The sequence below is a fragment of the Hyperolius riggenbachi genome, chromosome 1, assembly GCF_040937935.1.
Source record: "Hyperolius riggenbachi isolate aHypRig1 chromosome 1, aHypRig1.pri, whole genome shotgun sequence".
NCBI classification, from domain to species: domain Eukaryota; kingdom Metazoa; phylum Chordata; class Amphibia; order Anura; family Hyperoliidae; genus Hyperolius; species Hyperolius riggenbachi.
The window spans coordinates 470,970,127-470,982,250 of NC_090646.1; the positions used below are offsets into that span (position 1 = coordinate 470,970,127).

Genomic DNA, 12,124 nt, shown 5'->3' on the forward strand with positions numbered 1-12,124 from the left:
GACCTCTGGATTCTCTGCTGAGAAATTTGCGCAGGGCAAGGTTAAGAATGTATCAGTGGCTTCTGTTTTACTGGGAAGTAACACTGAGTTATCCATGGTACAGGGTGGAATTGCAGGAACTTCAATTTCACACAAAAAGAGCTCCGAATCACCTGCTGAATCAGCCAAAGGTGCTGAAGCAGGCAGGTCAGAACGCCAAATTTGCGAATTCGGAGTCACATAAAAATCATCCAAAATCAGTTCCCACACATCAATCAAGGGAGCCACACAGTCATACCTACACACACCAGCCTCTATTAGGTTATAGGCTGACTTAATGCATGCGTTCAATACCATTTCACTTTTTGCACTGTAAAATTGACAAAATGAACTTGAATCATTCTTCCATTCACAGACCAGGGCTTCCATCTCTCCCCTCTCGAATGGAGGATCCCATGCATACTTAACAGCGAAACATTTAGGCTGATCACAGTCTGCAGATATGATTGTGGCAGGCACATGTATAGGGTTAATTAGCAGGTGATTGGCAGATTCCTTATTCTTAAGAATCTCCAATACCTGTAGCAAGTGTTGAACTGTAGTGTATGCAAATTTCCCTTGGTTCACAAATAAGTTGATTTGTTCAATACTCTGTAATATCTCATCATAATCATACTCAGATAATTCTTTTAAACAAAAATCTTTATTTTCCCTAGCCAGGGAGGAAAGTTCATTAGTAGTTTCATAAGTCCATTTAACTCCCCTGAAAGACAATTGCATTTCATTATCTGTTAATGGCAGAATCTCATTATAGGTCTCAGTCGCTAAGGATAACGATTCTGCAGACGTTTCTTAGAACGTTTGCGTTTTGCCTTTGACCTTGCGGTTTTTGGTGATTTATTCAAAGCTGCAGGAAAATTATCAGTAACACTTTCTGCTTGCTGCTCATTCTTGCAAGCAATTGAAGGAGCAGCTGATTGGCCTGCTGCCAGGAGTTCATTAAGAGGAAAAGGCAATGGATCTATGCGCAACCAGTTATGGATCACAAACGCTAGAAATTCCAGCGGCCTCTCTTTCAAATCGGAATGATTGAGAACATCAAATGCCCACTGGAATAATTCCCCTTTAAACAAAATATAACTTAGTTGGAGTGCCCAGGTTGAAACAGGAGTCGCTTGGAGATCAGGATTGGTCAGGAACCTGGCACATTCAGAGAAAAACTCATTTTCTGTTTCAGAGCTAAGTTCTTCAAATTTCTTAAAGGAACAGGAACCATAATTAACAGTGTCATACTTTCTGGGAATCCCCCCCACAATGGGGATTGGTAATGGGGTTTTCATAATGTAAGGCTTGGTGGTGTATTCTCCACAGTCAGCATGCAACGCATGAGCTGGCGTGGAGGAGGTGCACACACTAGCACCAGGAAACAGGCTATCCCTAGTATAGTGGAGGGGAGGACTGACTCCAATAGGAGATTGTGGCGCACAGAGCCGGTGCAGATCTGACAGCCACAAACAATGCTTTCGTTATAACGTCTCAGCGCAAAGTAGCGCTGAGCGCACAAACCAGAACTGAGGAGATCAGGACAGGTAGACAGAATGAACGCTTGCTAGCTAGCGGCTACTTAGCGACAGCAAGCGTCCAAAACCAGACAGACTGGAATGAGGCAGCCAATGCGATGCGGCGATGGCGTGCCTCACAAAGACAGGACAGGATAGTCAGAAAATAGCAGGATTAAGATAGATGAACGTAACACAGATAAATATACAATAAGTATGTTTTCCTAGCGTATTACAATTACAGCTATCAATGAAACTATTTGTAACGTCTGACTAACATATGTATATATCGGCAATGAACCGATATATGACATAAACAGGAACGCTGACTAGGAATGGAGTAATACAGGGAACAGGACTCAGAAGGATTCGCTATCTCTTCGCAGAGATGAACGCAATCCACAAACGGTAACAGAACAGGATTCAGAAGGATTCGTTATCTCTTCGCAGAGATGAACGCAATCCACAAACAGAACCAGGAGCAGGGTAACTACCTCAGCACGGGTGGTCACGGTACGCGCAACCTACCAAAACGTGCTGGAAAGCTGACTAACTGCACACAGGATATAAACAGTTCGTGTACGTATACATCAGCGACACTGATGTATTAACGTAACACAAATACAAGGAAAATAATAAACGTGCTGGTATGCATATATATTGGCAATGAACCAATATATGATGCAAAGACCAGCAAAGGATCTTTATAACAAGAAACACGATCGGGGGCTAAAGCGACAGCAAGACTGGCTTATACTGAAGCTATGAAAACCCAAGGAAACCCTGCAGGAAGCAGATCTTTATACTGAGGTCATCCAATGGGAGCAGACATGCAGACTCCCACACAGGTGAATGACAATCAGTCACAAGCCGACAGCAGGGAAAGACAGACAAAGCTATGCAGCTTGCATGGAAATAGATCAGAACTGCCTGAGCTGCAGCACTACTACTTCCAGTAATAGCTGCTGCAGCAGCAAATCATTACAAACATAGGAGAAAAGTCATTTATGGCTCATTTTACTCTGGAAAAAACATACTTCTTATCTGTATAGGTTTGCACATATTTTAAATTTTCGCCGTAGTGCCCCTTTAACTCTTCTGTCTTTAAGTTAAAGAGAAACTCCAACCTAGAATTGAACTTTATCCCAATCAGTAGCTGATACCCCCTTTTACATGAGAAATATAATGCTTTTCACAAACAGACCATCAGGGGGCGCTGTTGTAACGATTGTGGAACTTTCTCCGTGATCAGCGCACAACGCGTGCGCTGACACGGCGGAAATCCTCCACAAGCGTGTAATTGCAGGCACCCAGCAAAAGGTGCTACGCACCTGTAGAGGGAAATTCCTGTTGGCAGATGGCGCTGGGGAGTGCAGAGGAACCAATCCTCTGTACCTCCACAAATGCAAGACAGGAATTGTACGAAGCGCAGAACGCAATCGCAAGAGAGGCGATTGCGAATGAGAACGAGCAAAGGGACAGGTTGTATGTGTGTGCGCCAATCCAGTCGCCACCCCGCGACCGCGCACACACAACAGCGGATATGAAATAGGAACGCGATCGTGAGAGGTGCAATCGCCAGACGTGACACAAGGCAGATCAGAACAGAATACGAGGGTAGCAAAGGCACAGCAAATAATACAATGAGAAGATGCGGAAAATAACAAACGCTAGCTAACCGCGAACACCGCACTCATTCGCAACAGTGCACGCGGTTATGCGCGGTCTCCACGTGATAAGCACAATAGAGACAAGCACGCCTAACTAACCATCGACAGACAAACATGAAACAGAGGACGCGAACGCTTGCTTAACGGTTACCTCACCGAGCCTCCAGCAAGCGTCCGTAGCAGACAAGACAGACACACGAAAACAGGGACAAGCGAGAGATAGGATCCACAGCACTAGCGAAAGTGGCTAGCGCGATCCAGGAAGACAGAACAGAAGGATCCACAGCACTAGCGCGAAGCGAGTGCGATCCAGGTACAGAGTAGCAGAACAGAAGGATCCACAGCACTAGCGAAAAGTGGCTAGCGCAATCCCAGGAGACAGAACAGAAGGATCCACAGCGCTAGCGAAAAGTGGCTAGCGCGATCCCAGGAGACAGAACAGAAGGATCCACAGCGCTAGCGAAAAGTGGCTAGTGGATCCCAGGAGACAGAACAGAAGAGATAGCTGGTAGCAACCGCTGCACCAGCTATACTCCAAGAACAGAGATCAGAACCATTTCCTGTCGACCACCGCTGGGACAGGACAACAGCAACAGAACAAACAGATAAACAATCCTAACTGCACTATGGAATCTGCCTAGCACAGTTTCCAGGAATTACTCTAAGCTGATCTTCAAACCAAGAGCATGGCTGACACTCTCCAGAGTGTTTCACAGGAAGGAATTCATATGAACAGCGAAGCATTGTGGGAAACACATAGTACTTATAGTACACGCCTCCAATGAATGTGGCCAGGCAATTTGCATGACAACGTATGCAAATTCCTCAGCAAGCACAAGCTGCAAAACTGACAGAAGCTCTTCTTTCCAGAGTCCTGCAGCATGCAAACCTACACAATGGTCAAAAAGCTGCCTGCCTGCACAGGCAGCTGAGCAAATCATCACAGTACCCCCCCCCCCCCCCCCCTCCAGGGTCGAATTCCAGACGACCCTCAAAAGTGCTATTAGCAACAGACTCAAACTGAAGACTCATGAAGGTCGGGACAGCCCGACAAGGTCCAATTCCAGAGTCAGTCCACCCGAAACTGACCTCATCGGAAACAGAAGCCACCGAAACATGCCCATCAGCACTACAAGTCTCAGCGTAACACCCATCAGGACTGTGGATACCAGAGAAGAAGCCACCGAAACCCTCCAGACAATACCCACCACCTTCCAAGGAGCGTCCGAAAATACCAAATCTGCCACAAAACCTGTTCGAAGTGTCCCTTACAACACAAAAGCCACCGTTGATCTTATCCAGGGTACCAAGCAAAATTTCTCCCGGAATCTCCCAGAACCTTTTGAAGCTCCACAGAGATCCCAAGAGGGCAGAACAATCACCAGGCTCACATGGAGAACTATCAAGAACCCCTATGGAACCAATGACAATTCCAGACTCAGAATTACGAGAACACCCATCAAGATCAAGATTTTCAGGGACCACTTCTGGGCATGCAAGCAGGCAGGCTAAATCAGAACATGTCTCCACCGAGGAAGCATCTGAGCATGCTGGTAACCGAGGCACACTTGGGCTTTCTGGGTCACAGAGCACACTGGGGTACACCAGCACAGGAGAAACCTCAGGACATGTCGGGGAACTGCCAACCTCAGAGTCCGGCACGACCAGACCGAAACCAGGACCGGGCAGAGAATCATCACGAGCAATGGTCTCAAGCACTGGACTTTCAAAAGAAGACTCGGATTCAAATTCGGAAATTTCTGTGACTGCAATATCATCATTGACTACACATGACTGAAGCTCCACCAGAGCTGAAAAGGTAGCCAGCAAGGCAGCAAAGCCTACGGAAGAGGGCAACACCTCAGAAGGACTTGGGGGGCAGGAGACATCTCCTACAAGTTCTGCACCCTTTGGGAGGAACTCGGAGACCTCCAGAACATCAAACGAGACCTCAGGAACATCATTTTTCAAGTTTTCTAAGAAGGATTCTGTACTATCCATGTTACAGGGCAAAACTGGAACTTTATTTTGTGAACAGGGCAGATGTCCCAGGGAAGGTTCCACCATAAACTGAGACTGAATTTCATCATCATGAGTGGAACATACCGGAATATTCACTGAACCACACACTGACTCCCTAACTTTAATCTCGCTGCACCCAGAATTCTGCGTAGCAGTCAAACTAGCTTGCAACTCCAAAACTGCAGAAAAACAGGTAAAAACAGCAGCAATACCTAGACGAGCCTCTAGGGGCAGGGCAGGAGATATTGTACAAGGCAATATTGACTCATCCAGAGTACAGGGTGGAGAGTCAGAACTTTCTTCAAAGCAAGAAAGGGACTCCCAAATGTCAGTGTGATTGGACATCATTTTGTTATTCATGGTACAGGGCAGGCTCAGAGAAACTTTCTCTGGACCCAGCAGAGCTGTTTCAGAGTCAGATTCGCAAAACCGAAGCGCTGTCTCACTCTTAGATTCGGCTAACAATATCAAATCCGAGGAGCCAGAACGCAAAACCTGCGAATCAAAAATCGCTTTAGGTTGTGAAACTGACGCTTCCAGAACGCAGACCTCCGCGATCTGCGGAGCAGACTGCAAGGCATCTAGGACCGAAACACTGGAGCAACTGTCCCCAGGCAACGGGCCCTTACAGGTGTGAACAGGGTGAGACAGAGACTCATCTGCAGAAGAAATAGCGACATCAACAGGATAAACTTTATTAGGCATATTAATTTTACTTTTGACGCTGCATAGTCGAGGAATTTTCCCCATAGCAGGGTCACAGACGGAAGAACTCAAAGATCTGTTTCTAAATGAAAAAGGATCCCACACATCCTTGAGGAAACCGGCAGCCTCATGCCGATCACAATCTGCAGGAACATCCGAGAAACAGGCATCAGATCGCACAGATTCAAACTGCACACTGTCAGGAGAGAATCCTTCAGGATTCGCACAGGAATCAACCACAGCGGCACACTCATTCATTTCAGATTGCACAAAGTCAAGACTCTCATGCTTTACCCCAGAAAGGCAGGAACAATCATCCGACAACGATGTCTCTTTATTGGAATCAATTGGTTGGTGTGTGTGTAACTCATCCAAAATAGTTTGCCATACATAGATCACCAGATCCACATCATCCTTGTCACATTCATCGGAATCAATCAGAAGGTACATTGAATCGAGACAAGCATTCAAGACATTTTCGCTTTTTGCGATGTAAAAATCGCAAAAGGCTTTCCAATCAAAATCGAATTCTTCCAGCAAGGCCCCAACATCCCAGGAAGCAAATGGGGGTTCAAACAGGCCAGTATCCAGATAATCTCCATATGGGTGGAGTTCAGGAACAAGAACAGATTTTTTAACTGCTTTAATGTAGTGTGCGATCCTACCTATAGCAGGATCCACATAAGCTTTGGATTGGGGCAAAAAAACCTGGAAACTGATCAGCAGATGCATTATAAACATCATTATCATACTGCATGGTTTTGCCCATTTCAGACTTGACAGAAATAACCTCTTTATTTGTGGTTGCTATGGGCAACGGATCTTTCCGCTGGGAAGCATTCCTAGATCTTTTACGTTTAGACTTAGAGGCTTTGGATGGCTGCTTTATGGATGAAAGAGTAGATGGAACAGCTGATTGAGCTGCTGACAACAACTCATTAAGGGGGTATGTATGGTAATTGAGGTAATCTCAGCCAATTGTGAATTAAAAAGGCCAAGAATTCCAGGGGTCTTTGACTCAGGGTGGTATGATCTAACACATCATAAGCCCACATTGACATTTCGCCCCCCAACAGAATGTAGACCATTTGGGGAGCCCAGGTAGACACTGGGGTGCATTGGAATTCAGGGTTCGCTAACAGTTTCGTACACTCAGACAAAAATTCGTCTGCTGATTCAGGTTCAAGTTTTTTAAATCTCTTAAAGGTACAAGAGCCATATTCGACAAAATCGTACAAATCGGAAATTCCGTCTACACTGGGGTTTTGGGTTGGGCTGTTCATACTGTAACGATTGTGGAACTTTCTCCGTGATCAGCGCACAACGCGTGCGCTGACACGGCGGAAATCCTCCACAAGCGTGTAATTGCAGGCACCCAGCAAAAGGTGCTACGCACCTGTAGAGGGAAATTCCTGTCAGCAGATGGCGCTGGGGAGTGCAGAGGAACCAATCCTCTGTACCTCCACAAATGCCAGACAGGAATTGTACGAAGCGCAGAACGCAATCGCAAGAGAGGCGATTGCGAATGAGAACGGGCAAAGGGACAGGTTGTATGTGTGTGTGCCAATCCAGTCGCCACCCCGCGACCGCGCACACACAACATCAGATATGAAATAGGAACGCGATCGCGAGAGGTGCGATCGCCAGACGTGACACAAGGCAGATCAGAACAGAATACGAGGGTAGCGAGGCACAGCAAATAATACAATGAGAAGATGCGGAAAATAACAAACGCTAGCTAACCGCGAACAGCGCACTCATTCGCAACAGTGCACACGGTTATGCGCGGTCTCCACGTGATAAGCACAATAGAGACAAGCACGCCTAACTAACCATCGACAGACAAACATGAAACAGAGGACGCGAACGCTTGCTTAACGGTTACCTCACCGAGCCTCCAGCAAGCGTCCGTAGCAGACAAGACAGACACACGAAAACAGGGACAAGCGAGAGATAGGATCCACAGCACTAGCGAAAGTGGCTAGCGCGATCCAGGAAGACAGAACAGAAGGATCCACAGCACTAGCGCGAAGCGAGTGCGATCCAGGTACAGAGTAGCAGAACAGAAGGATCCACAGCGCTAGCGAAAAGTGGCTAGCGCGATCCCAGGAGACAGAACAGAAGGATCCACAGCGCTAGCGAAAAGTGGCTAGCGCGATCCCAGGAGACAGAACAGAAGGATCCACAGCGCTAGCGAAAAGTGGCTAGCGTGATACCAGGAGACAGAACAGAAGAGATAGCTGGTAGCAACCGCTGCACCAGCTATACTCCAAGAACAGAGATCAGAACCATTTCCTGTCGACCACCGCTGGGACAGGACAACAGCAACAGAACAAACAAACAGATAAACAATCCTAACTGCACTATGGAATCTGCCTAGCACAGTTTCCAGGAATTACTCTAAGCTGATCTTCAAACCAAGAACTTTTCGGTATGAAGCTAGCACCCAGGAGAGAGTTGGTTGATGTGCCCCTGACTCCCAATATCTCCACACTCCGATATTCCAGTCACCAATCCACAGTGGAGTCGGCACCATCCAATGTATTAAAGCTCTTTATTTAAAGCAGCATGATGAGCAATCTGTAACAGCGACAGCCCTGCTGTTTCGGTCTATGCGACCTTTCTCAAGCCGTTCTTGAGAAAGGTCGCATAGACCGAAACAGCAGGGCTGTCGCTGTTACAGATTGCTCATCATGCTGCTTTAAATAAAGAGCTTTAATACATTGGATGGTGCCGACTCCACTGTGGATTGATCTTCAAACCAAGAGCATGGCTGACACTCTCCAGAGTGTTTCACAGGAAGGAATCCAAATGAACAGCGAAGCATTGTGGGAAACACATAGTACTTATAGTACACGCCTCCAATGAATGTGGCCAGGCAATTTGCATGACAATGTATGCAAATTCCTCAGCAAGCACAAGCTGCAAAACTGACAGAAGCTCTTCTTTCCAGAGTCCTGCAGCATGCAAACCTACACAATGGTCAAAAAGCTGCCTGCCTGCACAGGCAGCTGAGCAAATCATCACAGCTGTATGACTGATTTTGTGCTGAAACCCCTCCCACAAGAAGCTCTGAGTACCGAGGTACTCTGGGCAAACTGCCACAATGTAACAATGTTCACAGACAGAAATTAGCTGTTTACAGCTGTCTCTAACAGCCAAAACAGCTAGGAGCAGCTACATAACCTGCCCACTGTAAAAATGTCACCATGTAATAAATGTCAGAATGTAAATCGGGGAGAGGAAAGATTTTACAATGAGCAAACACTGACTAAATCATTTATAGATAATTATGGTAAAAAATACTACATTACTACATTATTTTCACTGGAGTTCCTCTTTAAGGTGAGATCTCTAAAGTTAAAGCGAATCTGAGATGAAAAACTAACTATAACAAGTAACTTGTCTACATACCTTATCTAAAGTTTAGATAGTTTACACAGCAATTCTAGCTGTAAACAGCTTAATAGAATATGATTATTTCTTCCTGTGATACAATGACAGCAACCATGTTGTTTGTAAATATTGCACACAGGCAAGCTTATCTGCATCTTCAGAACTCAGCCTGTGAAAAAAACCTACCCCCCCCCCCTTCCCCATCCTCCTCTGCCTCTGAAATCTCTGGCTAGTAATACCTCCCCCTCCTTCTGCCCAGACTGACCTCACATGAGCCCTAGCTACTGTCTGAAAATGCCAAAGCTCTCTGAAAAGCTGTGGGCGAAGCCTGTTTAGTTTATAGGGAATTAGAGTATTAAAACAAAAATGGATTTGGCTTGAGGAATTCCCTATAAACAATAGAAAAGGAACACAATTATGCAATGAGTAAAAGTTCATCTCGGATCCACTTTAACTCTTCAATCCTTAAAATAATGCCAGAATTCTAAGGCTAAAGGCAGGCTGTTAATTAACTGCATGCGAAAATAACTACAGAGGAGGTAACTTAAGGACTGAAGAGATAAGATAACTCTCACTGTGAAAACTTATCTCTACACCTTAATAAGGCAAGATCGATGTGTGGAGGTAAGTTTCCTCTTGACTTATCAGCATGATCTTAGCGAATTGAGGCCAATGTTCTTACTCATAGCTGTCATGAGCTGGGCTATGAGTTAGGACATTGTCATTCGAAACATGTTGGACTTTTTATCTCGTCTTGTTGTTATTCAATAAAATTGTTTGGATGTCACCTGTCGATTGACATGCCTATTCAAACAGAAATGAAAAGCAATTACATTAAAGACAACTCGGTACCTTTTTAAAATATATAAAACAAACATCCCTCATAAGGTCCCTTAGGGAACCTTTCTTAGGAGCAAGTTCATTTTATTTAAGAGGTACTCAAAGCGCTTTAAAGTGATGGATCAAAATTAGACACTTACCTGAAGAGAAGCCTTAGGAACGAGCAGCTCTTGCTTTCCGTGCATACGTGAGCGGGCTCGCACGGTTACTGTGCGATCGCGCTGCAGGAAGTGGAGCTGCGCAGCCTCGATATGATTAGCGACAGTGTCTTGACTCTAATCTTTTGGGGGGCAGCGCTCAGCGACGGGGGACATCAGAATACCGAGGGAATCCTCAATAGGATCCTAAGGCCTCTTTCACATTAGCCAACGCGTGCAGGAGCGGTTCTCCTGCACACGTTTACTAGCCTGCGGCTGTCGTCGGGAATCTGACGACGGTAGTATTAATTAACCCGACGGGAAAACGCTGATTCCCGATGAGAAAAAGCTCCCGGGTGTGTTGTGTGTTGTACCGCAACACATCGAAACGCAGCGTTGGGTGTGAAAGGTAAAATGAAAGTCCATGGACTTTCATTTTACCTTTGTTAACGCAATGTATAGACTTTGCGTTAAAACGGTGAAAAGGGGCTGTGGTGTGAAAGAGCCCTAAGGCTTCCCTCTCTTTAGGTATCTAATTTTGTACCCGGACTTTGGGTATACCTCGTGGTGTTCAGATCCCTGCAGGTGACAGTAAATGTGCGTGTGTACGCATGTTAAGGGTCAGAAGAAGAGCTACTACAGCCAGCAGCAGTCCTGATGATTCTGTTGATGAGGAGATAAGACCTGCCGGCTGTGCCATCAGCCATGTAGGCCAGCAATAATACATTTTTATTTTGTTGCTCCCCTACTCTGGCACAGAATTACATTTTTATGCTTGCTTACAGGTCTGCTAAAACATTTTTTTTTGTTTAGTTTAATTATTTAGTAGTTTTTTTTTGACCTCTTAACTTTCCCCTCCTCCTTTACTTCCTGTGCAGATGTACTTCGCTTTGACAATACATACAGCTTACTGCATGCCAAGAAGATCAGTTATACCGTGGAGGTCCTCCTGCCGGACCGTAGCTCTGAGGAGAAAATACAGAAGCTAGAGGAAAAGCTGGAAACCAGCCTCTGCCTTTAGGGAGACTGACTCAAAATTATATCTTTGCATTAAAGACCCTATTAAGACCCTGAAACTTGGTTGTAAAACACAATCTATGTAGGACATCTGTTTGTATATATAGGACGTGACATTTGCTCTGAGAAATGCTGTAAGGCACGTTGGAAATAATCCACCTTAGTAGCAGTGCAATTTTAGAAATATATTAACGTGTAGGATGATCACAGTTATTATAAATGCCATAAAATGGCCAGAATGATTACTGAAACCATAAATACTTGCAGCCTGTTCTGATTGCAGCAACATAATTCAAGTGCTGTAGCTTGGTGCAATCTACTCAATCATTCTTACACAATGATTCATAATTGATATTGGCAATCCAAACCAACACATAATATTCAATGAGGTGTGAAATATTCTTTTGTGCCGTTTGTTTTATGTTATTTGCTAACAGGCCCTGGAATTGGTCTTCATTTCTATAACACATTAGCTGCCGTCTGATCCAGAACATGGTATACCATCAAGTGACTGGCTTGCAGTAACATGGCATTTTCCATATTAGCACATGCACTATTAGTGATATTTTAGTATAGTTTTGTATGTAGGGAAGGGTCGTTTCGCTATTATAACCCATTGCAGTTCCAAAATCATAGCTGATTTTCTAAAGATCTCCAGAGCTTAAGGTGAGATAAAACTCTGACATAACATTCAAAACAAATGTGTTTTCCTACTTTTTATTACCTATACATTTATCATATTTGCTCTTGTGCACAAGTAATATTGTCTGTTTACAAATTACAATTTCCCAAAGTACAG

At 45.0% G+C, this 12,124-nt stretch overlaps 1 protein-coding gene across 1 annotated transcript in view; it reads left to right on the forward strand.

Moving 5' to 3' along the window:
• SEC14L2 (SEC14 like lipid binding 2) overlaps positions 1–11,384 on the forward strand; it is a 69,864-nt gene extending 58,480 nt beyond the window's left edge. The window contains exon 12 of the mRNA XM_068240531.1: positions 11,187–11,384. Within this exon, the coding sequence (XP_068096632.1) occupies positions 11,187–11,329 (143 nt within the window). The 3' untranslated portion in view covers positions 11,330–11,384. The remainder of the gene's footprint in view (positions 1–11,186) is intronic.
• Positions 11,385–12,124: the final 740 nt, after the last annotated feature.